Source organism: Fusarium tjaetaba (assembly GCF_013396195.1).
Source record: "Fusarium tjaetaba strain NRRL 66243 chromosome Unknown NRRL66243_c0000224, whole genome shotgun sequence".
NCBI classification, from domain to species: Eukaryota; Fungi; Ascomycota; class Sordariomycetes; order Hypocreales; family Nectriaceae; genus Fusarium; species Fusarium tjaetaba.
In genome coordinates this window covers 1-25,665 of record NW_023501420.1, presented here as the reverse complement: position 1 = coordinate 25,665, position 25,665 = coordinate 1, and the positions used below count along the sequence as shown (strand labels likewise).

At 50.3% G+C, this 25,665-nt stretch overlaps 9 protein-coding genes across 9 annotated transcripts; 5 read left to right on the top strand and 4 right to left on the bottom strand.

The window, feature by feature from the left end:
• Positions 1-690: 690 nt before the first annotated feature.
• Positions 691-2,582, top strand: FTJAE_9769 (monocarboxylate permease; the record flags this gene model as incomplete). Its single annotated transcript, XM_037356723.1, has 4 exons — positions 691-780; positions 841-1,859; positions 1,912-2,045; positions 2,101-2,582. The coding sequence occupies 4 exons, from the start codon at positions 691-693 to the stop codon at positions 2,580-2,582; spliced, it is 1,725 nt and encodes a 574-aa protein (XP_037203156.1).
• A 756-nt stretch (positions 2,583-3,338) lies between these two features.
• Positions 3,339-6,774, bottom strand: FTJAE_9768 (sphingosine-1-phosphate lyase; the record flags this gene model as incomplete). The annotated part of the gene is made up of 2 exons (XM_037356722.1): positions 3,339-6,185; positions 6,250-6,774. 2 exons carry the CDS (start codon positions 6,772-6,774, stop codon positions 3,339-3,341), a joined length of 3,372 nt encoding a protein of 1,123 aa, XP_037203155.1.
• Positions 6,775-9,202: 2,428 nt separating this feature from the next.
• On the top strand, positions 9,203-12,359 carry FTJAE_9767 (DNA mismatch repair PMS2; the record flags this gene model as incomplete). The annotated part of the gene is made up of 2 exons (XM_037356721.1): positions 9,203-9,235; positions 9,285-12,359. The coding sequence occupies 2 exons, from the start codon at positions 9,203-9,205 to the stop codon at positions 12,357-12,359; spliced, it is 3,108 nt and encodes a 1,035-aa protein (XP_037203154.1).
• A 200-nt stretch (positions 12,360-12,559) lies between these two features.
• Positions 12,560-14,452, bottom strand: FTJAE_9766 (uncharacterized protein; the record flags this gene model as incomplete). Its single annotated transcript, XM_037356720.1, has 3 exons — positions 12,560-13,975; positions 14,031-14,226; positions 14,289-14,452. The coding sequence occupies 3 exons, from the start codon at positions 14,450-14,452 to the stop codon at positions 12,560-12,562; spliced, it is 1,776 nt and encodes a 591-aa protein (XP_037203153.1).
• A 666-nt stretch (positions 14,453-15,118) lies between these two features.
• On the top strand, positions 15,119-16,577 carry FTJAE_9765 (ferredoxin-NADP+ reductase; the record flags this gene model as incomplete). Its single annotated transcript, XM_037356719.1, has 3 exons — positions 15,119-15,184; positions 15,247-15,705; positions 15,756-16,577. The coding sequence occupies 3 exons, from the start codon at positions 15,119-15,121 to the stop codon at positions 16,575-16,577; spliced, it is 1,347 nt and encodes a 448-aa protein (XP_037203152.1).
• A 72-nt stretch (positions 16,578-16,649) lies between these two features.
• FTJAE_9764 (uncharacterized protein) lies at positions 16,650-17,750 on the bottom strand (the record flags this gene model as incomplete). Its single annotated transcript, XM_037356718.1, has 2 exons — positions 16,650-17,396; positions 17,454-17,750. 2 exons carry the CDS (start codon positions 17,748-17,750, stop codon positions 16,650-16,652), a joined length of 1,044 nt encoding a protein of 347 aa, XP_037203151.1.
• Positions 17,751-18,649: 899 nt separating this feature from the next.
• FTJAE_9763 (RSC complex subunit (RSC8)) lies at positions 18,650-20,818 on the top strand (the record flags this gene model as incomplete). Its single annotated transcript, XM_037356717.1, has 4 exons — positions 18,650-18,761; positions 18,820-18,888; positions 18,937-19,355; positions 19,403-20,818. 4 exons carry the CDS (start codon positions 18,650-18,652, stop codon positions 20,816-20,818), a joined length of 2,016 nt encoding a protein of 671 aa, XP_037203150.1.
• A 1,972-nt stretch (positions 20,819-22,790) lies between these two features.
• FTJAE_9762 (carnitine o-acetyltransferase) lies at positions 22,791-24,746 on the top strand (the record flags this gene model as incomplete). Its single annotated transcript, XM_037356716.1, has 3 exons — positions 22,791-22,833; positions 22,900-24,562; positions 24,620-24,746. The coding sequence occupies 3 exons, from the start codon at positions 22,791-22,793 to the stop codon at positions 24,744-24,746; spliced, it is 1,833 nt and encodes a 610-aa protein (XP_037203149.1).
• A 406-nt stretch (positions 24,747-25,152) lies between these two features.
• On the bottom strand, positions 25,153-25,665 carry FTJAE_9761 (adenylyl cyclase-associated; the record flags this gene model as incomplete). Its single annotated transcript, XM_037356715.1, has 1 exon — positions 25,153-25,596. A coding segment is annotated over one exon (444 nt), but the record flags the coding sequence as incomplete, so codon positions are not given.

The window sequence follows — 25,665 nt, the reverse complement described above, 5'->3', positions numbered from 1 at the left end:
TGAATCACCTTTTGGAACAGTGCCTGATCTGTCTAGGGAGCCTGTGGACGATGATGGAGATGGCAGGGTGCATGAGGCTACAATCAAGAGTGTCCACGTGAGATTACGTCGTCAGGGAAAGCCGAAGAACGGAGTGGCTTGATAATCGAGAATGTGGCTGTGCTCTCCCCGGCATCCGGCCCTGGCAGTATCATGCATAATTACTCACAAGGGCTAGTCTCGGGATCTTCTCCGCGTTCAGTTGTACATACAGTACTGTACATTGTTCGTCCCTGACTCCCTGTTATCATTGATCAATAAATCAATCAACCTCCCTCCACTCCCGTCCCGACTACGACGAGATGCTCCATAGTATTCGTCTCCCCTAACTAATTCATTTGTTCATGACCTTATCAATATCCGAAATATTCCTTCCTGCCTTATCCTTCCTTACTCACTCACCTACATTAGCCACGTGTGCTACGTTGGGTCCCCTTCTTACATCAGGAGTTTCCTATCTCTCTCTTTCTGTCCTCCCATTATCATCCAGCATCCAGCAAATTGGGTCAGCATCATCCTCGCTGGCCAAATGTTAACTTTGAATTCATAGAAGCGCGTCCTCTCATCTTCGGACTATCTACCTTAGATCATACTCAGTCACTCGACGACTATCATTTAATTGGCCTTGTTTATTTTGTTCTTGTCGTCAGGATGCATCAAGACCAGCAACAAAGCCTTTTTCAGGCCCGCATTATAGCCAGCGTTGCAGCTACCATCTTGTCCCTAGCTTGTGGTACCAATGTCGGTCTCCTTCCAGCAGCTGTATCATTCTTGAGTGAGGTATCTAACGGCAACTCATAGTATGTCTACTCAGCTTGGGCTCCGCAATTCGCGGAGCGACTCAAGTTGTCGTCTACAGAGAGTAACCTGATCGGCCTGGCGGGCAACCTGGGAATGTACACCTTGGGAATGCCCATCGGTATATTCGTTGACCATCGTGGTCCTCGGCCTGCTGTTCTTGGTGGAGCTATATTCATGCTCTTTGGCTACTTTCCACTACATCAAGCCTACCATCGTGGATCAGGATCAGTCATGTTGATGTGTCTCTTCTCTTATATGACCGGCTTAGGTGGTTGTATGGCATTCGCTGCTGCTGTCAAGACGTCTGCTCTCAATTGGCCCAACCATCGTGGAACCGCCACAGCCTTTCCTCTGGCCGCTTTTGGTCTAAGCGCCTTCTTTTTCTCCTTCATTGGCGCTGTATTCTTCCCCGGAGATCCCAGTGCTTTCCTTGAGCTTCTTGCTTGGGGCACGTTTGGCCTTACTTTTGGAAGCTTCTTCTTCCTCAAGGTCCATCACGAACAAGCTGAGTACGAGGCTGTACCTGCTTCGGACGAAACCCCAAGTCTTCCATCTACCGACTCCCAACAACTCCGACCAGGCTCCTCCGACGAACCAAAGCCCTACCGCTCGTCTCGGGCGGAGGACGAACCCGGTATGTTGACTAATTCCAGTAGTAATAGCACCCACACCAGCACCAACACCAGCACCAACACAATTACGAGCTCTCACGCATCCGCTGTAGCATCCTCATCAACCGCCCCCGCTGACGCCCCAGATCCGACGGGCTCTCCTGGAATATCATTTGCGCCTGAATTTGGCCTTGTGGTCACCCCCGAGAACCCCGAAGACCTCGAGGTTGGCGAGACGTCCCCCCTGATATCTCGACCCGGACAGCCCCCTCTTAGAAATTGCGATATTAATAGCGGTGGATCTTATCATGTAGACATCCGGGGTCTTGCTCTCGTGCGCAGTGTCAGTTTTTGGCACCTTTTTGTCATCATGGCTATTTTGGCTGGTGTTGGTCTCATGACCATCAAGTATGATTAGCTCCCATCGCTTTTCAGATTGCTCAGCTGACCATGTCTCAAGCAACATCGGCAACGACGCCAAGGCTCTTTGGAAACACTATGACAAAAATGTCACTGACGAATTTCTCGTTCATCGGCAACAAATGCATGTATCGACTCTCTCTATTTGTAGTTTCTTGGGCAGACTATTGAGTGGTGAGTCGCATGTTAACCCTCGGCTTCTTTACCCAGTTCTAACCAAAAGCTTTAGGCGTGGGTTCGGACTTTTTGGTAAACAAGCTTCACGCCAGCAGGCTCTGGTGTCTTGTCGTCGCTTGCGCAGTCTTCATCTTCGCTCAAGTGTGCGCATTGAACATTGAGAAACCGCAACTCCTTGGGCTGGTCTCGGGCCCATCAGGACTTGCCTATGGCTTCCTATTCGGTGTGTCTCCTTCTCTTGTCGCCGAAATGTTTGGTGTTCGGGGATTAAGCCAGAACTGGGGCTTCTTGACCATGGCTCCCGTTATTTCGTCCAACATTTTTAATATTTTTTATGGCAAAATCTATGATCAGCATAGTGTTGTTGGATCAGACGGGGAGCGTTTCTGCTCAGTTGGACTCGAATGCTATCGCTCTGCTTACTGGGTCACCCTCATCTCCTGCTGCGCGGGAACGGGTATCACTCTTTGGGCGATCCGTCACCGACATAACAAATATCTAAGAGCAATGGACAAGGGCGATGAAGAGGATTAGGAGTGCTGAATTGTGGCATATGCTTAAGTTTGTGTCTTTTGCCTCATCCCGGTGGCATTGCACTATATTGTACTTGGAGCTTCAACGGCGTTTATGAAGGATTACTCTCCTGAACCTGGGATTACAGTTGGGACGGTAGACGAGAAGATAGACTAGCGTTTCAATTTCACAATTAGGCCATAAGTTGAACATTATCATGCAGAAAGTCTCATTGGAGATTATATGCAAATCAAAGTTTACTGTTTCATGATTGATGATGCCTCGTTCACATATCCAAGGTCTTGTTTCACAATCATCAACACGAGGCTCGACATTAGAATTATTCCACCATCCTGCCATTTCTAAGAATGGCAGCGTTCAAACAAGAACCAAAGCCAAAATGGGCAAAGGTGACTGACATCCTGCAAAGGAAGCCAGGCTCTGCCAACTTTCCCTTTATTGTGCCATCTACCCATAAAACGCCGAAAAAATGCTCATATCGTGGCCTGGCGCCGAGAGGGCGTACAACGCTGTCTATCCGCAGATGCTCAGCAGACGTTGATTCCAGAGCCATGCAAAATAAATAGGTATTACCGGGCAAGCCCGCGCTGCAAACCAACCAGGAAGAATAGTAATTCGTGAGAACAGAAAACAAAGTAGGTAGTGTATGGTTCGCCAAATGGTTGTTGCCTTGTGCAATGCTACGTGATGATACGCACAAAAGCGTCGCAACAGGAGACATTATGATCCACGGGATGATCATGGTCATCGAGTCCTTCATAAAGAAGCTTTAGACTTTTTGTGTTCCTCCGTTGGGCTGCTCTCAAAAATCGCGCCGAGTCCGCTTAGGGAGAAGGGGTCTTTAGTAGAATGCAACACTACCAGCCAAGCAGCAATGATGTTCACCAAGTAGTGAAGCATATACGCGTGAGAGATCCCGTACATGGCGGCGTAGAGCGCAGTTGCGAAAAGAAGCAGGCTCGTTACATAACCAAAAAGTCTACCAACTTGGGGCACCATCTTGCCTGTTGTCAGATTCTCCACGAGAAGGATGAAAGGCATTATTGAAAGAACATTGTGGTGTGAAGAAAATGGCGTCAGCCAATGAACAGCCAAGTTGCGAATCCATACTGCCAGGATGGGGAGATTGATTGGGAGAATCCACAGCATTAGAAGCAGGACAGAGTGTGCATAGTGGTAGTAATTCGAGTTTGCATCTGAAGGGGCATTCTCGTTGATACGAAGAGCTCGTATCACCGTGAAAAGCTGCACCAGGCACGCCACCAGGTAGGCAAATTGGTAGGGAATGAATGTCCAGACCAGGAACAGAAGAATGGCTGTAGTGATCATACGCCTCTTGGGGGTTGACGGGACGAATGCAGGTGCTCTTGCTACTCCATCATCTTCGGCTCTGCTTGAAAGGGGGAGTAGGGTTAGAGTCCAAGAAAGCAAGCCAAGGATGTGCGTGAAGGCTTTGGCCATGTAGTGAACCATGGCACAAACACCAATGCAAACGACACCAATCAGGGGAACAAGAAACCAGAAGAAGGGATCGTCTGTCCCAATAAGAATGTCGTGGCGATGAAAGTCAGTGGATAAGGGCGCAGCAGGCGCTCGGTACCACCACCATCTGCCGAACCAGGTAGCTGGAACTCCTTCCATTGACATCGATAAGAGCGTCAGAGATACGAGCAGTAGCGGTATCGATTGACGGAGACACAAATCCAGACTCTGTGAGAATGAGATGAAAACCCCTGAGCTGTCGTAAACGCGGAACTGCTTGCGCAAAACGAGAGCAACCGTTAACATAGGGAAAGCGGCAAAGACGGTCCGGTACCTCATGTAGAGCTTGCCGAGGCTACCCCAGAAATCAGGCTTGATTTGAAGGTGAATATTTGAGCCGCATGAAGGATCTGTCCAAACTTGAAACGTAACCCCCTTTTCAGCCCCAGATCCCAGCGAGGGGGGAAGATAGGGAGCCACGCCATGCAAACTGACATCGACAGACTGAGCGTTGACAAAATACTTGGACTCGTATGGCTGGTCAAGATATTGTCGGACCAAGGGGCTGAAGAGGGCATTTTCAGCTTGGCAATGGGGACTTGTTATTTCCAGCTTGTAGGCAAGAAGAGCTGACTGCAACGAGGCGATGTTTACCTCTGTAGTCAGAGACCGGTTTGCAGGCACGTCCACGGTGATTCCAGATAAAAGTAGTTTCGCTAGACTGGCGTCTTCTTTCTTCGAAAACGCAGACTGATCGCTGAACTCTGCGATGAGGAAACTGCGCGTGCTTGAAACAGACTTCTCTATAATAGCCACAAATTGGTGATCGGGTAGCTGGTCGAGATCATATTGAAGGTATGAGAAAGGGATAATTTCTCGCTCTCGGTCGAGGTAGAACGGATATCTAGACGAGGCTGTGGATGCAGGCAGCAGAATCCGGTCCGATGCAGCGTTCTTACAAGCAAGCCTGGTCGAGCCGCTATCATCGGTCGAGAGATCAATTTGAAATGGATATAGCGATGTGGCTTGCCCAGATTGGAAGGGGAATACGCTGCAAAACAAGACTTCCAACTTGCCATTTTCACCAGCTTCGTCTAAAGCAGCATCCGTAAGAACAGTGAATCGTTTGACCTCGGGGGATCCCTGCGGTGGGATGGGAAGCAGATGAGCTCGAGGTTTCGGCTGCTGCCCGATTTGGCTAAGGACGAGTCGCTGTCCTGCTGGAAGAATCGAGTTTGAGTCGTCGCTCAATGTCAGAAGAGTGGTGGCTTCTTTGAGTAGCAAGTCCTTTTCCACAGTTGGTTCCATTCCCGTCAAGAATCGCTTCTTGAAAGTCTTCATTCGATCAGCCCGCGGCTTGGTCTGCGATCCTCGATGAACATCGACGATATCATAGAGAGTCTTGGTGATGACTTTCCGAAACTGGTCACACCAAAGAATAGCCTGGTGGTCCATACTTGTCCAGACAGTCGGTATACCGGTTGTGAAGACAGTGAAACCATGTGTCGGAGGGACCAGAGACTCGAGACTTGCATAATCTGATGGAACCACCGTGTCTAACCCACCACCGGCGATCGAGACCAGGGTAACATGCCACAGAGGGTTGTTGTTTGCCCATTTTTGCGAATAAGCCTGACGCCAATAATCGTTAATCTCATCGTAAATTTGAACTATTTGCCCGTCGAAAGTGACAGGGGGGCGAGCATGCGGCGCCGACATTGTGATAATCGTGTTGATCGAATTCGTTTGGTAATTAGGCTGAACAAGCATAGCTCTCGCGACCACTCCGCCCATAGAGTGCCCCAAAACGATAACTGATGTCGGATCAGGGAGGTGGCCCTCTCGAGTTGCGCGTTGGGGGTCAGAGTAAAGCGACAATATGTAGCGAACAGCTTCATTGAGGTATTCGGCTTGGTCGAGTAGCGTCTGGCCATGAAATGCTGTGATATCCTCGTTGAAATCCACGGTAAAGAAATCTAAACTCCGGATGCCGGCATCAAGAGCGCCATGATCGTGCTGAAGGTTATTGTGAAAGTAATTTGCAGCTTCGGCGGCGATTGGACGGACCTGCTTATAGCTGCCTGCGTTTCCCGGGATGAACAATACAGGGATGCCTAGAAGCTATCGACGTGCGAGTTTAGTTACCATACGAACGAGATGGTGGGCGAAAAACGCTTCGACTTACCTTGTCCGGTGGCTCTATGCCTTGTTCTCGATACAGATACAACGAATACTTGGTTGCAAAACGTGTATGTTCCGTATCAAACTCTGTGAAGCGCACATATGATGGGCGCATGTATGACATCCGGCAACCCTTTGGATCGAGTTGGCTGGTCACAAGAGACCTTAGGATACTGATAAGAATGACGATACCCAATGCAGAAGTGAGCAAGACAACGATGGAGAACCGCGGACGTGGTATGCGTCGATTTGGCGACGGAGACTGCGTCGGTGTCCTAGCAAGAGCCATATCGGGGGTGGATGGTGCTGCAAGAGAGGTGGGCTTTAAGGTGGTGGTTTGGCGAGGCTCCTCGCGAAGCTGGCCGTTTCTGCCATTGCGATCGTTGGAGGGCTTCCAATTGAGACTACTCGGTCTTCGAGCCCGTGCGGGTGATGTGCGCGTTTTTGAAAAAGGATCGGGGTCGGGAATATCGGAGTCGAGGGAGGATTCGTCACCGTCGTCGGCCGACCCGGAGGAGCGCCTCTTCATGGAGAAGGCGCGTAAAGACTCGCCGCGAGCCTTAATCGAGGGGAGGGAGAAATGAATATAGAGGGAGAGATGTTTACTGCCCAAGTGTCGAGGAGGGCCGCGGCGATCTTTAGGTTAATCGGGGACGACTTCGGTAAAACGAGGCCAGGCCAAGGCTGAGGTCAAGGTTGAGGTCGAGGTCGAGGTTGGAGGTGGAAGCTAAGATTAAAGATCAAGGACGAACGAGCCAACGACGCTTACAATATTCGCTTGGCTAGGACGGACAGGTTCGGTAGGTAGAGCACCACGAGAGAAACCCAACAGGGGTCTTATTTTAGTGAGGGTCGGTGAAGGCGCGATTGGAGATTTCGTAACAGCAGAAGACCCGTTTGCGACAAGATGCAACCGGGGGTTGTGGTGGTTTGACCACTTTCTAGACTCTCCAACATGGATCCAGTGCGAGGTAGCGACGGAACGAATATTCGTCCAAGCTTTTGCAACGACGAATACGTATAATTAAATAAAAACCGCGAGAACGACAGTGGCTGCAGCTAATTTTTGAGTTATTAGCGAACGAACAAATTGAGCGAAAGCAAGATGAATCCTCACAATAAGTTAAAAAGGTAAGCAGGTGGGTAAGTGAGTGAGTACAGACTACAGAGCACTAGGTAACTACCTTATGCCACATGCCGATTCCCCAGTCCCTTCTGAACCCAATGAATGTGGGTGGGAAATTGGATAGATTGGATGTGTCGATGGCTTCTCCCACTCATTAGCCGAGTCGGAACCACTAAAACGTTGTGTGTCCCCTTTTTTCTCTTCCATGGGGGGCTGGCTTTTACTTGTAAGCGCCACACATTTGGAGAACTGTGCCATTACTGTATTAGCGGGAGAAACCCCAACAAGAAGCCATGATGGAAATTGACAGGGAATTGGTCATCAATCACCTCGTCGTCCTGTCACTCACTGCCTCGTGGCAGGGATTTTCTGCAGGCATTTAATTACAGGCTCGTCAAACGTTTTCTGAAGGATCATTTGTGAAGCCAAGCTAGTGTATCTACGGATACGGCTGCTTCGCGTTTTAAAGTTACCATGTTCACAGCTGGTTACTACCGAGTCTGCCGGGCGAAAACCATATTATCTCGACCAGCCTTCCGATTAATGCTCATGAATGGACGCGGGTAGCGTCACGGACGCTTCATCCGCCCTTTGCGCTGAGAGGCTGCTTGGCCTTGAAGATAAGAGCCAACTGCGTCACTCCAAATGCACGACAGTTCACAAAGTTCCCTAGCTCCGCAGCCTACCGCCAACGCCTCTCCCTCTTTAGTCCCGCGTTAGGCTGCAAGTAGTGCCTCACCAAGCCCGTCTTCCGTCTTGGCCAGTGATAGCTTCCTTGGACTCGGAAGAAAGCTTGGAAATTTAGAAACTTGACATGTCTTGCCCATCGAAACTGGGACGGAGAATCGGTGCTTGCGGGTTCTTGTCCGTGGAGCCGCAACTTAAGTGGTTTTTATACTAGGACCCAAGGTAACGTAGCCAAGCCTTCTCCGTCTGGACTCAAAAGCTCTACAACCTATATTTTGTAAGCTACCTACTCTGTACAGATTTACATAACTGTCAATGTCGGAAGGCTGGGAACTCAATTCTTATCTCCTTCTTGCGTCATTGCTCTCGAAAGCGAAGGCCTCAAGACGTACGGAGTACGGAGTAGTTCAAGCGATAATGTTTGGCGTAGGCGGATCCAAGGCCAGGAGACCTCCATCCAATGTCTCCCATGACCTATTGCTATCCTTCATCTTCCTTCTGGTGGCGTGAGACTCAGTATTTAGTACTACAAATTCATAGCTGTATGTCGTATCTTTGCTCCTGATCCAGTCTGAAGCTGTCTCGGAGCGGGATTTTGGAAATGCAGTGTCACCCTCTCTATGCAGGCACATGACGAAAGAGAAATCTCATAGGTCGAAGCTTCCGTCTGACGCAAAATCATCTGGTCGAGTGCATCTACCTTCCTAGGTAACGTAGCTAGGTAGGTACCTATCAATAGGTAGCTGGTAGGCACCTATCAATAGGTAGCTGGTAGGCACCTACCTTACCTGAGATATTGATGGGATTGGCGACCCGCCCGTTATAGGAATATGCGATAAATGAGGGAGTATCTTTCCGTGAGCGGTCGGGTGGGTCCCCCATCCATGTAAGAGCTTCATCCAATTTGTATTCATGCATGTTATGGCACCTCCCGTCATGATGAAAGATAGATGGACCAGATGAGTACTTGGGTCTGATTTCGATTTTTATCTACACGTCTACAAGAGAAATTAAGGCGACGGGTTTTTCACAACCTTCAAATGGTGCCGCAATCATAATCGCATTGAGGTCTTATCACCCTTGGCTGCGTTGTTGGTATCGTGTGCGAGGTCCTGCGTGAACCTCTCTGTATGAAGAGGCCCACATGGCAACTATAAAACAGATCGATGGACGCACGGTACATGACATATTCACAATAGCCCTTATCACTATGCTAACTTTCTCAGGTTCATCAGATCCAGTCCGGCCAGGTTATAGTCGACCTTTGCTCAGTTGTGAAGGAACTGGTTGAGAACAGCGTCGATGCTGGGGCAACAAGCATAGGTAGGCACCCGATCGTTCCGATTGAACAATCCGTCGGCAGCAATGAATGGAGTATCCTGACTGAGCTTCCCACAGATGTTCGTTTCAAAAACCAAGGACTTGATCTCATCGAGGTGGCTGACAATGGGTTTGGTATCGCCCCTGCCAACTATCCATCAGTGGCTCTCAAGCACCATACGTCGAAGCTCTCTTCATACTCGGATATAGCTACGTTAGAGACATTTGGTTTCCGGGGTGAGGCATTAGCCTCATTATGTGCTTTGTCAATTGTGAGCATCACGACTTGCCAGCAGGGCGAAGCTCCTAAGGGGACCAAGCTCAGCTTCGAGCCATCAGGAGCCCTCAAAGGAACTGCAGTTGTTGCATCGTCAAAAGGCACAACCGTTTCAGTTGAGCGTCTCTTCCACAACCTGCCTGTTCGTCGGCGTGAGCTCGAGCGAAACATAAAGCGAGAGTGGAATAAGGTCATCGCGCTCCTTGGACAATACGCTTGTATTCAAACCAATCTCAAATTCTCCGTGTCTCAGCAACCGACCAAGGGGAAAAGAATTCACCTATTTTCGACCAAGGGTAATCCGACTACAAGAGAAAACATCATCAATATCTTTGGTGCAAGGACGATGACGGTCCTTGTGCCCCTCGATTTGACTCTGGAAATGCATCCTTCCACAGGTGGTCCAACTTTGCAAATTGACCAAACCCATAAATCAAGCTCTAGGGATGTCCGTATCGTGGGACATGTTTCCCGGCCTTCTAATGGTGATGGACGCCAAACTCCAGATCGCCAGATGTTCTTTGTGAACGGGAGGCCATGTGGCTTGCCTCAATTCGCAAAGGCATTTAACGAGGTGTACAAGGCTTACAACAGCTCACAAGCTCCTTTTATTCTAGCGGATATTCAGCTCGATACCCACATGTACGACGTCAATGTCAGTCCAGACAAGAGGAGTATATTGTTACATGACCAAAACCAACTGCTTGATAACCTACGCACTTCCCTGGCAGCCCTTTTCGATTCGCAAGATTACTCAGTCCCGACCTCTCAGCTTTTGCCTTTTAAGAATCGCAATGAGCAGCAGTCAACTACTCACACTCCCTTCAAACCATTATCGATCACTCCCCAGAAGCCCCTGGATGATTCCCAGCCTGAAGTCGAATCAGATGAAGACAGTGACGAAAGCAGTCCCATTGCCAAGGTGCCACTTGGTGCCGTAAGGAGGGTTGGCGGGTCAAAATCATTAGAGAAAAACATGAGTAGTCAAAATCTGATCAGTGGATGGGTAGAAAGGGGATCAACGTCGCGGCCAAAAGTCCGAGGCACCACAGGGTCAACTTTCGCACAGAATCAAAGTCCTTCCGTACGTCCTTCCACGAGGCGAGAAGAGCCAGGCCTCTCCATCGGGAATTCCTCGCTGTCTTCTGACAGCGATGAAAATGATGCCGGAAAGCCACTTCCTGTGCGCGATTTCAACAAGCGACTGAGGGTAAACAGTGTTACGAAGACTGACACTTCTCCCACCAAGAGGAAGTCATCAGAATTGTCTGAGACTGAGCCCCAAATTCCTGCCACGAAACCAATGAGGCGTGGACAACGCGGGAGCTCACACACTAGCCCGTCAAAAACGCCGCGGGAAAAGACAAGATCTGATGCCGCTACGATAGTCATTGGTGATGAGATCATACAGGATGCTGCGATTATCCTTGATAGTCATGCGAATAATGTGGCTGTTTCTGAGGACGAAATGGAGGTTGACGATCCAAAGCCCTCTTTCGGACGCCGCCTGACACAGATATACGCAGCTGGAAGCGGCGCGACAGACAGGAAGATATCTTCTCGTAAGGAGCAAGCGGGCGAGGGTGACGGGGGTGATGAGATCTCCGACTCTGAAGGCACAGACACAAACAGCGACAGTGATACATCTAACGCGAACAAGGACGGGGAAGCTGTCAGTGAGTCAGCTATACCACTTGATGGAAGCGATAGACCTGGCAAACAGACGGAAACAAAAGACTTGTCTGATATTACACCCTTCACATTTGAGGGGGAACCTGCCACAACAGATCATAAGACTCAATCTCTCAAGTCTAGTGTACGGAAGAAAGAGTCCACAGCCCAGCTACTACAACACCTACGAACGGACGAAAGTCTCATAAAGCTGGGTTTGGAATCATGGAGGAACAGCTTTAGTCCAATTCAAGATTGTACGACTGTCGATGATGAAGTGACAGATCTTGCGGCAGCCAATGCGGAAGAGAAATTGTCACTTACTATAGCTCGCAAGGACTTTCTCAAAATGAAAATAGCCGGGCAATTTAACATGGGTTTCATCATCGCAACACGCCCCGTGAGCACCAGGTTAGAGGAAGACCTGGAGGTAGCTGAGAAGGACGAGTTGTTTATCATTGACCAACACGCGACAGACGAGAAATTTAACTTTGAGAGGTTGCAAGAGATTCAGACAGTACAATCTCAACGACTAGTCCACCCGAAAAGGCTAGAGCTGACAGCACTGGAAGAAGAAATTGTGTTACAAAATATCCCTGCCATTGAGGCTAATGGGTTCAAGGTCCATGTCGACATGACTGGAGACGAACCCGTGGGCTCAAGGTGTGAAGTGCTGGCACTCCCCATGAGTCGCGAGGTGACCTTCTCGATCACTGACCTTGAAGAACTCATAGCATTGCTTGGTGAAGAATCGTCTGAGTCGAAACATATACCCCGCCCCTCCAAAGTGAGGAAGATGTTTGCATCGAGGGCATGTCGCAGTAGCGTCATGATTGGGAAGGCTTTGACGCATGGGCAAATGGAGACACTTGTGCGGCATATGGCAGAGTTAGACAAGCCATGGAACTGCCCGCATGGCCGTCCAACGATGAGACATCTGTGTCAACTGGACTCGTGGGATGCGAAGGGGTGGAGGGACGACAACTTGCAAGGTCCATCGGTATCTTGGCGAGCATACTTGAATGGCGAATAGTACTGTTCAGCAGCGGTCGGATGTGGGAGAGATTCATGATTTGAGACTTTTGTATTATCAAACACCAAAACTACCTAAGAGACTACATATCCGGATATCTTGCCATGTCCCCAAACCTTATCCTTGTCAAATATTCAAACTTTGACGCATCCTGCATCTAAAAATCATGAACAAATACTCAAACATGTATTCCCGTAGTCTCATCTCCTTTCCGCGAAGGGGTTACGGCCATCGAGAAAAGAATATCGGCTCCCTGCTGCTCGGCCTTCTTCTACCATCTTACCACTAACATTACGTCGCCCATATGCCGTGGAAGTGTTCTGGTTGTAATCATTGCCCGTGGAAACCTTGCGATTATCGCTGCCAATCATAATAGGGGGGGTTGCACTTTGAAGTTCTCCGTATGATCTCGCATAAAACTCTGACTCTGGTTGAATAGAGCTCTGACGGTTGCGGGGAGCCAACGCTGGCTTCTCATCGGTGATATCCCTGCTCGCACTGACACGTCTTGCGTTTGTGCTGATATCGGTCAATGAGTTCTTGAACGGGAAGAAGGGTGTCTTGGCGCGAGGAGGGGATTTGCGTTCTTGCTGTGCAGCAGGGGGGTTCAGACGAAGGGGGTGAGGGCGAAGCTCATCGCCATTAACATCAAGGTCGTAAGACGGGTTGTTTTCATCACCATATTCAGAATCAGAATCGTCATGCGCGTATCGTTGAGTCAAGGCCTCATATGACTTGTTCTCGCGGTTCGCAGCACTTGTCTTTGCCGCTTCCAGTTCACGGTTTCGTTGATTCGTTCGGGAGATGAGTGAGTCGGTAGGCATCCAGGTCTCGGTGAATCTAGCCGGGCGAGGTTGACTATGCCTGTTGTAGCTGCTGGATGGGCGAGACCCTGCCTGGTCGTCGAGGGGAATCTCGCTATAAGCATCGTGGTAAATCGAACGGGTTGCAGTAGTTCGTGTGGTGGCCCTTGAAGCAGCCGAACCGCGACGCTCCCGACGAGGACTTCCAGGGCCTCCCTGATACTGTGGAGGTTGCGGGAACTTAGTACGGGAGTCTCGAGATCCAATCGTCGTGCTCGAACCGTTGCGGGTATGAGTGAAAGGAATGGCGCGTGGTGCTTCAATGCCGTCATGAATACCTTCTTGAGGTACGAGAGATTCCCGGCGAGCGCTTCGGGGCGTCGACAGGCGGGCATCGCTGTCCGTGGTGCTAGCGGTCATCACCGATGACTTGTTCCTCTTGTGCATTGGCCGAGCAGTCAAGTGACTCTCGAGAGGGTTCATATCAGGGGGCATCAAGCTGATCTTGCGGAACATGAAGCCAAGCCAACCAGCAATCGCTAAGCTGACGAGATGGACACCACCGGCTGCAACAAAGGTGTAGAAAAGAACAGGCTTGAAGGTGTTCATGAGCGATTGGTCCGAGAGGCGGGTAATCCAGTCTTCACTCTTTGTGCGCACTGATAGGGCACCAAATGCATAGAGAGGAGCGACACCAAGGTCGGTGACACCGCAGAAGAGCTGATAGGATGCAGAAGATGCAGGCGATCGTCCTGCGGCGTCACGAGAGAGATGGTAAATGCCATAGATGCAGTGTAATATCACAACGCCAGGCTGCATCATCAGTCAGTTACAGCTTGCAAATATTGTGAGAGGGCTAGGCTCTTACGGTAATTCTCATAACCCAGCCTTCCAGACTGGGCACCTTGTCAATCAGGATCATCAGCGCAAGGAGTCCAAGAGCTGATACCAGCTGCAATACGCGCAGCCCGGACTGAACATGACGGAGCCATTTGATGAAACTCTTACTGCGCGGGCTCATAGAAGCATACTCGTTTGTCCTATAGGTAAGAACCTGGTGCATACTGAGGAATAGTTAGTTAGCATTGAGATCCGGCGCTGAGACAATGCCATAGTTAGTACTCACTCAGGGTGCGTGTTGAAAGACACAAGCGGTCCATCGGGCTTCTTTCGCGGCTTGGGAGGTTCCCAGCTTGCTCTTGTGACGGCCTTGGGATCAAACTTGGGCTCTGGAAAGCGCGAGTCGCTATGGACGGCGCTGTAAAGAAAAGGCGCTTGCGACGGAGCCATGTCTGCAGTCGCAGCGCGATGCGCTTGAAGTTGCGCGATAGTAAATTGTTGGTTGTATTGTGCGCCTCTTGCTGGAATGAAGACAATAAGATATGGGCCCCGGGGAATGGACGTATGTTAAATCACGCACGACAGGCGAGTCGATGGGTATAATGAGATTGTTATCCGAGAAACTGGGGATCCGAGGGAGGGGCTTGGTGAGAACAATGGTGTCGCATGTATGTCTCTGACGAAACTTGTGTACATGGGGGCGGGCTGTGTTGGCACAGCAACGTGACGTGACGTCTGCGAAGCCGACGCCGCATCGGAGGTCGGGCCCCAGCCAAGACCGGTTGGTGATATAGGTAGGCCCGATGTTCATTGGATGAATATTAGGTAGTACCCAAAGAGTCACTTTCTCAGGCGTTCCCTGGCTATCAAGCTACAATATCAAAATATTATTACCAGCCGTGAATGATGATGTGCTCAATAGCACGGCGCTTCCGTCGCCTCGATACAGTGCCTCTGGTTTCAATTGGAATTCCTGGTCGATGTTTCTCCTCTGCGCTTCAGCCAACTTGTCGATCTCCGGATGCGCCATTTCGTATGGCAGTAGTAGGATCTGGACCGGCCGGGTTCTATACTGCCTACCGAGTAATGGGGAAAGTGTCAGGAGTGAAAGTTGACATGTATGAGAGTCTTCCCGTGCCGTTCGGGTTGGTTCGTCATGGCGTTGCTCCAGATCATCCAGAGGTCAAGGTGGTTTACCCTATACAACATCTAGTAGGCCAGGATACTCACTCACACGACGATAGAATTGCCAAGATAAGTTTGATGAGATTGCATCACAACCCAATTTCACATTCATTGGTAATGTTTCTATTGGCCATCCTGGCAACTCATCGAAGCATTGCACAGTAGAATTGCATAGCCTCATGCAGCACTATGATGCTGTTCTTTTCGCATATGGAGCATCCCAAGACAAAAAGCTCGGCATCCCAGGCGAATCGACCCTCAGCGGTATTCACTCAGCTCGCGAAGTTGTAGGATGGTATAACGGTCTTCCTGGATGTTCGGACTTAGACCCAGACCTCTCACAAGCCGAAGAAGCTGTGGTTATCGGTCAAGGAAACGTTGCTCTCGATGTTGCACGAATGCTTTTGGAAGACATCGACGTTCTCAGAAAAACAGACATTACAGAGAAGGCGCTTGAGACGTTGTCGAGAAGCAGAGTCAAGAGAGTCCATGTAGTAGGAAGAAGAGGGCCGATGCAGGTAGGTCTCGCTATTGATGGCTTAATCATCACAGCTCTAACATATGACAGGCTTCATTCACCATCAAAGAGGTGCGGGAACTCATGAAACTAAGAAACGTAGGGTTTTTACCCTTCAATCGATCGCTCGTCCCCGAGGATCTGAAGTCTTTGCCACGTGCCTCAAAACGACTCATGGAAGTCCTGTTGAAGGGCTCATCAACCCCCCACGAGACAGCTTTCAAGTCATGGTCTCTGGATAGCTGTCTCTCACCAAAGCATTTTCTCGGAAACCAGGATGCCCCCTCCAAGGTGGCAAGTACTGAATTCGACATTACAGAACTCGCAGCACCATTTGATCCCAAATCATCTGCTAAAGCCACTGGAGAGACCGCTATCCTACCATCTGATGTCGTCTTCCGCTCGGTTGGATACAAATCCGTAGCTCTGCCCGGGTTTGCTGAAATTGGTATTCAATTTGACGATCGTCGGGGCATCGTCGACAACGACGGCCTTGGTAGAGTGACGAGGATGGTTTCTGATACACACGCTGGAGGTGCTCACAACGAAAGGATCCCCGGAGTATACTGCGCCGGTTGGGTCAAGAACGGCCCGACTGGAGTGATCGCATCGACTATGCAGGACGCCTTCACGACAGGTGATGCGATCGTCCATGACTGGCTATCAGGCGGTCGCTTTCTCAACGCCTCAGATCATGACAGTGTAACAGGGTGGGAGGGCCTTAGAAACGATGCTGGGCCATCAACATGTCGAGTCGTTGCTTGGGACGATTGGAAACAGATTGACCGGGTAGAACGAGAGCGTGGGCAAAAGAATGGAAAAGACAGAGAAAAGTTCACAAGCACGGATGAAATGTTGGCTGTCCTCGAATGATACCAGAGACGGGCACTTTGACTGTTTGTATATTACATCACTCTGTACTTCACACTCTGTACATCTAGATGCTTAGGAGCTCTTGACCTTCTCAGTCAGCTCAGGTACCTTTTCGAATAAGTCACCAACCAGACCGACATCGGCAACCTGGAAGATGGGAGCATCGGGATCCTTGTTAATCGCAGCAATGACCTTGCTATCCTTCATACCTGCAAGATGTTGAATCGCACCCGAGATGCCCACTGCCATGTACAACTGAGGAGCAACAACCTTGCCTGTTTGGCCCACCTGCAGACTGTTATCGGCATAGCCACTGTCAACAGCAGCACGAGAGGCACCGACAGCAGCACCAAGGGCATCAGCGAGGGGAAGCATGACCTTGTCGAACTCCTCCTTGGACTTGAGACCACGGCCTCCGGACACGACACGACTTGCTGTCGAAAGATCAGGACGGTCTGACTTGGCCAAATCTTCCGACACCCACTCGGTAGGTGACTCAGGCTTGGAGTCAACTCCATCCTCGACGGTGGCGGAGCCTCCCTCTAGGGGGCCAGCAGCGAAGGCAGTTCCTCGAATGGTGATAACTTTGACAGAGTCTGAAGATTCAACGGTGGCGATCGCGTTACCGGCGTAGATGGGGCGGACGAATGTGTTCTCGTTCTCAATTGCTGTGATATCTGAGATCTGCTGTGAATCGAGCAGAGCGGCCACTCGAGGCATGACACTCTTGCCGAATGCAGTGTGGCCTGCAATGACGTGTGTGTAGCCGCCTTTCTTGATATTCTCAACCAAGAGGGGAGCATAGTTCTCGGGGAGACCCTTGATGGAGAGTCAGTGTTGGCGCTTGCAATTGGATTCATGGACCTTTCCACCAACCTTTTCATATGCACTGTTATCGACAGCAATGATCTTTTCCACCCCCTCAGCTTTGGCAATCTCCTCAGCCACGGGCTTGATGTTGTTGCCAGCAATAAATCCATGTACTGGCCCACCCAGCTTCTTCGCAGCTGTGAAGGCGCTCAACGAGCTGTGGTTGAGTACACCATCCTTCTGTTCGAGGATTGCCAATGTGGATTGAAGGCGCTGCCGTTGTGCGCCGAGGCTGTAGGCGTGCGCGCGCGCCATGAGGCCAGTGGCCCTTTGTGCCAGCACTCGTTTCGCGATCGGAAGCATCGTGAGTGTGTGGTTGAGCTGTGTTGATGGCGATTCAACTGCCCTCTCCAGGTCCAAGAGTGAGCGATGTTGGTAAGGTACCTTACCTTAGGTTAAGTCGGCGACGGTTGTTAACGGCCCGAGGTCGAGGCCGCTTGCTCTACCGCCGCCATCGGCCAGACCGGGAACCGACGGCATGTGGACTAGAATGCCGAATCGGCTCAAGTGATTGATATCCATTCACATGACAGCTTGACTATCATAAAACAGCTACATTGATTTATTTTCAAACCGAGCAAGATATTTGAGTCTCTATATTATCCTTCATTGTGTCGATCTGAGACCAGTTTGTCCTAATGTGTAGTAGGATCATGGACGTCGCTTGGATCCCACTCAGTCTGCATCTGAATATTAAGGACTGCGTTGACCAGCTCACGACTAAACACAATGACGAAAAGAATCTCATCAGGAACCGTGAAGCAGCTACATGTAGAAAACAGCTGTAGCCTCTATGAACAGAAAGCATCTGAACAATCAATCAATCATTGTCATCTGGACCTTGTTAATGGATTAAGCTACTACGTACTCCGTAGATACGGAGCGGGCCAGTGCACAATGCTTAGCTAATACAGATACCACGTGATGCAGCTTGTTCCCCCTGGAACTGCGCGTCCAGATGTCACGAAGCTGAGGCCAGTCAATTCGCGCCAAAATTTCTCCAAGACGCGACCCATCTCATCGCCAGACTCCATCAACATCACGACGCTAGCGACATCGAATTCCTGACGACGTACGAACATTCATCTCTCTGTTCTGTGATAATCCTCTCGCCAAATATCGCACAATAATCTGATTGTGCGCGCTCGATTGATTCGCCGTCCTGAACTACCGCTCGCGGTCTGATCGCGATAACCATAAAGATGGACGACTCTGCTACCTATGGCTCGCCTGGCAACGGTGCGTCGCCCAACAGCAACCCTATCCTCGCCCAACCTCCCCTGCAGCCAGATTCAGGTGCAGGCGACAACGAAGGTATGTGCGCATTGCGATTGCTGGTCCCTCGATTAAACACGTCACTCACGGGAAATAGACATCCAGATGTCCGAGGGTTTGGCTACTGAGTCAAATATCAAACAGGATAGTACAACTCCTGCGCCAGGTAACCAGACTGTTTGAAGTATGATGGAATATTTACTGAGACATCCAGCTCGAGGCGATGAGGAGATGAACGATGCGCCCGCTGATGATCCCAAGACGAAAGAGGATGGAGTGGCCGCTACAGAAGGTCAAGAATCCAAGTCAAAGGAGGTTGTAGAGTCGGCGGCTCGCGACCATCTCATCGCGCAGACTCACGCGATTGTCCTTCCCAGCTACAGTACCTGGTTCGACATGAACGCTATTCACGAAATCGAGCGTAAAGCTATGGCAGAGTTCTTCAACAACCGTAACCGGAGCAAAACACCAGCTGTATACAAGGATTACCGCGATTTTATGATAAACACATATCGCCTCAACCCTGTTGAATACCTGACTGTCACAGCCTGCCGCAGGAACTTGGCTGGAGATGTTTGCGCCATTATGCGCGTCCACGCCTTCTTGGAGCAATGGGGCTTGATCAACTATCAGGTAAGGAACTTTGTCGTGGCATTTTGAGGTTTCCTGACATCCAATAGGTTGACGCCGAGCAACGCCCATCACACGTTGGACCACCCTTTACTGGCCATTTCAAGATCATATGCGATACTCCCCGAGGCCTACAAGCTTGGCAACCTTCTGCCGACCCCGTGGTTCTGGAAGGCAAGAAGAGCCAAGATACAGACCAAAAGGCTGTTGCTGCCGCCCCCGCTAAAGGGGAACAGAACCTTGAAATTGGACGAAACATTTACGAGGCCAATGCCAAGAACACCCTCATTAACAAGACTGAAGGCAAGACCAACGGTGAGACGCCAGCCACCAATGGCGCAGCTGGTGCCGATGATGCCACCAAGGCCCCCATTGCCAAGGTTCATTGCCACCAGTGCGGCAACGATTGCACTCGGATATACTATCACAGCAACCATACAGATGCTAACCCCAAGGCCAAATATGACCTTTGCCCTAACTGCTTCACCGAGGGTCGCCTGCCTGCCAACCATAACAGCAACATGTATGTCAAGATGGAGAACCCCACATACACTTCGACCTTGGACCGCGATGCTCCTTGGACGGATGCCGAGATTCTGCGACTCCTTGAAGGCCTCGAGCGATTCGACGATGATTGGGGTGAGATTGCAGAGCATGTGGGCACCCGCACACGGGAAGAGTGTGTTCTCCAATTCCTTCAGCTGGATATTGAGGAGAAGTATTTGGACTCTGAGACTCCCCTCAGTGCCCCAACTGGCCTGTCTCTGCTTGGCCCTCAACAAGGACAGCTTCCCTTCAGCCAAGTTGATAACCCCGTCATGTCTGTCGTCGGCTTCCTTGCTAGCTTGGCAGACCCGGCCAGTACAGCAGCGGCCGCAAGCAAATCTGCCGAAGAGCTCAAGCGCAAGCTCCGCAAGCAGCTCGACGGTGACAAAGCCAATGATGATTCCCAGGCCAACGGTGACAGCAAAGCCAAGAGTGACTCTATGGATATCGACCTCCGACAAGAGACCACGACGACTACGACCACGACGACGACCACCACAAAGACCAACGCGCTCGCATCCATTCCTCTGGCTTCGATAGGTGCTAGGGCTGCCGGATTCGCATCTCATGAAGAACGCGAGATGACTCGCCTGGTTTCCGCTGCTTCGAATGTGACACTACAAAAGCTTGAATTAAAGCTCAAGTATTTCGACGAGATGGAGGCCGTCCTGCGTGCGGAGCGACGAGAGCTTGAACGCGCAAGACAGCAACTGTTTCTCGATCGATTGACCTTCCGACGTAGGGTTCGAGACGTGCAGGAGGGCCTGAAGGCTGCCGCGGCTGTTGGGGGCGAACAAGGCGTACGACTTGCTCAAGAAGCTATGAGCGAAGGAGATCGGTTGAGCTTCCAGGCTGTCCCAGGCGTGCAGGCTCTCCCACCTCCTAGCAGTGATGGCCAAATCAAGAGCTATGAGGCATGATGGATGGAATTGAGACTGGGTAGCGTGAGCTCTAATTGGGGGAAAGCACTGTTTGGACACTTGGAATCAAAGTCACGGCGTCTGGTTTGTACAAGGAATTGAAGTGCCGGGATCATCGCCGATCTCAAGTTGTGTCACTTTCTGTCGCTCATATGAGACCTGCGTCTGGGCGATGCTGGTTTAATTGTGACGGATGAGATTGAAGCACAACCTTGTTCAGGGTCTCTGCAGTCACTGCCTGGAGACAACTTGGGAAATTTTTCAAAAAGCAACTTGGTCGTTGATGGACACAAGGCCTGCGAGCTAATCTAGTCTTCTGGGGATTGTGTACTAGTAGTTGCATGGTATAGATGCTTTGGTGGTTTTGTCGCAGCAGAAATTATTTGGTCAATGAACGGTTGGGTTGTAAATTGGCGAATTGGAATGTTTTTTATGTTAGCTGTTTTGCTCTGTGCCGATCTCTCTCTCCCGTTGTGTAATCCATGGCTATCAGATTGTATTATGCATGTTGAGTTTTTCTGTTTGCAATGATTGATTGAGGCAGTTCATATTGTGAATGCCAGACCACATCAATCAATGGGCGGGCAAACGGGAAAGAGACAGTATAGACTACAAGGTACAGTGTAATAGACCCAAGTTCCCACCCAGTATTCTCTCCGTATGACGACTTAAGGGTTTGAAAGATGTCAATGGACCAAGGGAACAAGTATGTAGTAACATCAAATGGAGATGAGCTCTCTCCACTTCCCCACGATCAAGGAAAACCGGGGGTAGGTATCCTAGATTCAGGCTTTGACTAAGGTACTTGTGAAAAAGGACTGGAGACATGGATGTGAGCACTTTAAGCAGAGCATGATAAGCTGACTGACGACCTTAGGATGGGAAAATGCTTCGACTTTGTCTGAGCCTTGTAGTTGAACCAGCCGGCGATGCCTGCCCAAGGTACCCGACCTTACAGTATTAGGTAGTCTAGTCCCCAGAAGAGGCTTAAGCACAGTGATTGATTGCCTCGGAGATGGTGGATCTAGGTATAGGTATACGGAGTGTCGATGCAAGACATGATTGGCCGGGATGAGCATGGATACATTAGTACCTACTGTACGATCAGTGATCAATCCATCCCGTCGGCCCTTGAAAGTTGGTACCTCGGCCCAAGGCTTTTGAGGGGCCCGGGCGGGTGACGTCTCGGTCACAAGCAAACGTCACCTAAGGTACCTTACCTTAACTTACTTACATCCATACTAAGTTACTCCATAACGAGTCTCGCGCTGTCTCTATCCCATCCAATCCAATCCAGTCTAATCTGGTGACCCTTGTCAGGGCCCTACTTACTTTCTCTACGATCGACTCCATTCTGGAAGCTTGCCGTCTTCTGAGCCGAGGCCAGAGCAATAAGCGTCGTGTGCGAAAACCGGCACTATTGCTTGCTGTTACAATATAGACCCCGACAAATATTTGTCGCACACATACATACATATCTACCCCATCTCGTCTCGTCTCTCGTCTCGACCTTTCCTACTCTTCTTCTTTGATCGCTTGTCTTCCGCGTTGGCCATGTTGTTGACTTCAGCCCGCTCGCCCGCCCTTAGGAACAGCTTCCGTAACTTCACCAAGACACGCGCCGTAAGTCAAACCCTTTGCTCGTTATGAGGAGGCATCTCTGCATGTGGTCGGCAAGGAGAAAAGGCATGACAATCTGTCTGCTATCCTCTCCTCTCCTCTCCTCTAATTCTCTCTCATGGATGGATGCCGAGTCATTGGCGGGCGGTAGGATCTAGGAACTAGGGTCCTAGGATTGCTTGCTCGTGATCGAATGCTCCGCTCGCCCGGAGCCATGAGAGATGGATGAACAGGCATCATAGCTGCTCTTCCGCTCAAGTCAATAATCTTTTGCCCACTTCACCATGAAACTCGCCTGCTCTGACCGATAATCGTATCTGACAATCTGAGAAAACAGGCGCAAACTCTCATTATGGCCCCCTCAAAGCGAGCCAGCAGCTCCGCCGCATCCTCAGGTATGCGCTATCCCCCACAAGCCTGAACTTACTCGGACGCAACGTGCTGATACAAATTACGAGTAGGCTATGTTGAGAACCACTCCAAGGGGCCCATGCTGCGATGGCAAGACTCCCTTCCCAAATTGCCCGTCCCAACACTTGAGGAGACTGCGAAGCGTTATCTCAAGTCGCTCCACCCCCTATTATCTGCCAGCGAGTACGAGGCAAGCAAGAAGGCCGTCGAGGAGTTTGTCCGCCCTGGTGGTGTTGGCTCCAAGCTTCAGGAGAAGTTGGTGGCCAAGCGCGAGGACCCCAATACCAAGAACTGGATTTACGAGTGGTGGAACGATGCGGCCTATCTCTCATACCGCGATCCCGTCGTCCCCTACGTCAGCTACTTCTACTCTCACAGGGACGACCGACGAAGGAGAGACCCCGCCAAGCGAGCTGCTGCCATCACAACCTCTGCCCTCGAGTTCAAGAAGCAGGTTGACGCCGGCACCCTTGAGCCAGAGTACATGAAGAAGTTGCCTATCTGTATGGATAGCTACAAGTGGATGTTCAACGCTTCCCGTGTTGCGGCTAAGCCAGCCGACTACCCTGTTAAGTTCTCAGCTGAGGAAAACAAGCACATTATTGCGATTCGCAAGAACCAGTTCTTCAAGATCCAACACGAGGTTAATGGAAAGCAGCTCAACACTTCAGAGCTTGAGCAGCAATTCAAGCGTGTCTATGAGCTTGCCCAGCGTGTTCCTGCTGTTGGCGCTCTTACCTCAGAGAACAGAGATGTCTGGACTGACGCTCGTGAAATTTTGCTCAAGGCCAGCCCCAAGAACAAGGACGCTCTCGAGGCTATTGAGTCGTCCTCTTTCGTGGTTTGCCTTGACGATGCGGCTCCAGTCACACTCGAGGAGCGTGCTCACCAATACTGGCACGGTGATGGTGCTAACCGCTGGTACGACAAGCCTCTGCAGTTCATTGTCAACGACAATGGCACTTCTGGCTTCATGGGCGAGCACTCCATGATGGACGGTACTCCCACTCATCGCCTCAACGACTACGTCAACGACCTCATCTTTGGAAATAAGCTCGATTTCTCTGATCCCAGCATCCGATCCAACTTGCCGGAGCCACAAGTCCTCAAGTTCGATATCACAAAAGAAGTACAGAGCGAGATTGATCGTGCAACCAAGGACTTCAACGATGTCATCAGCAAGCACCAGCTCGCCGTTCAGGCCTATCAGGGCTACGGAAAGGGCCTCATCAAGAAGTTCAAGTGCTCTCCTGATGCTTATGTTCAGATGGTTATCCAACTCGCCTACTACAAGATGTACGGCAAGAGTCGCCCTACTTATGAGTCTGCTGCTGTCCGACGTTTCCAACTTGGACGTACCGAGACCTGCCGAACTGTCTCTGACGACTCTGTTACCTGGGTCAAGTCCATGTCTGATTCCTCCATTGACGAGAAGACACGCGTGGATCTCTTCCGCAAAGCCATCAATGCCCATGTGGAATATATCACCGCCGCCTCCGATGGTAAGGGAGTTGATCGACATCTCTTCGGTCTTAAGAAGCTTCTCGAACCCGGCCAAGAGGTCCCTGCCATCTACCAGGATCCCGCATACAGCTACTCCAGCTCATGGCACTTGTCCACCTCTCAGCTTAGCTCGGAGTTTTTCAACGGTTACGGTTGGAGCCAGGTCATTGATGCTGGTTTTGGTATTGCATACATGATAAACGAGAACAGGTATACATTGCACCTCAAATTCTCAAAGGAGAAAGAACTCTACTAATATGGCGATAGTCTCAACTTCAATGTCGTGTCCAAGGGTCTGGGCAGCGACCGCATGAGCTACTACCTCAACGAAGCAGCTAACGATATGCGCGATCTGCTCACGCCTACTCTCGAGCCCCCCAAGGCTAAACTGTAAACATACAAACTACAACATATTTCTCAGGCGGAAGGAGTCTCTTGCTGTTGGATGGATTGGCATACTGTCGCGGTTCAGATCAACGGCGTTTTTGCTTGTTGGACAATGTACTCTAGACTTTGACCGTCTTTTTGTGCGATGTCAGATAAATGGCACTAGATATCAGAGCGACATGTTTTCTTCTTTTTCTTTTTAGCAAAGGCAGCATAGATTACACAGCCAGACCAATGATGGGTAAAAGTTCCAAAATTCTAAAAAGAGGCGCCCTTCACTCCCGGTGTTAGCTGCCATTACACGTCAAGATACATGTGATGCTGGCCCAAATAGCTACACTGCAGAAAATTGTTCGGAATATCCTATCTGTCCTACTCCTGTATATGGGGATCCAAGGTATGCACCATCTGTTTTAGCCAGCATGGGCCACAATTTCGTTGACCAAGTCCCCCTTAGACTCGTCGTAATAGGAGCAGATTTGCGAAGGCAGGGGCACCTCCTTGTAGTCATCGTCTTGGCCAGAAATAACGTTGAGGTTGACACCTGCTGATTTGCTGGTGAAAACCTTGGTTCCTATACTCTCCTTGCTGAAGTAGATCTGGGCACTGTCAACCTGATCCAACATGACAGTTGGGATAGTGCCCATGACCTGAAGAGCAAAGTTGTTGGCTTTGACAACATCGACTGTCGAAACAAGGGTATCAACGATCAAGGACAGACGAGTGGAATTCTCGACTGTGACCTGGTTGGCCTTACCCCTGACAATGATGGTGGTGTTGTTACAACGGCTAATGAGAACCGAGTGTGTAAGTGAGGCCTCAATCTCAATTGGCTCGGCCTCCTTCTCGTAGTTTTCCTAGTGAAAGTTAGCAACATGCTACCATACTTTTCGCACATGGAACATACAATAGTCCACTTATTGCCT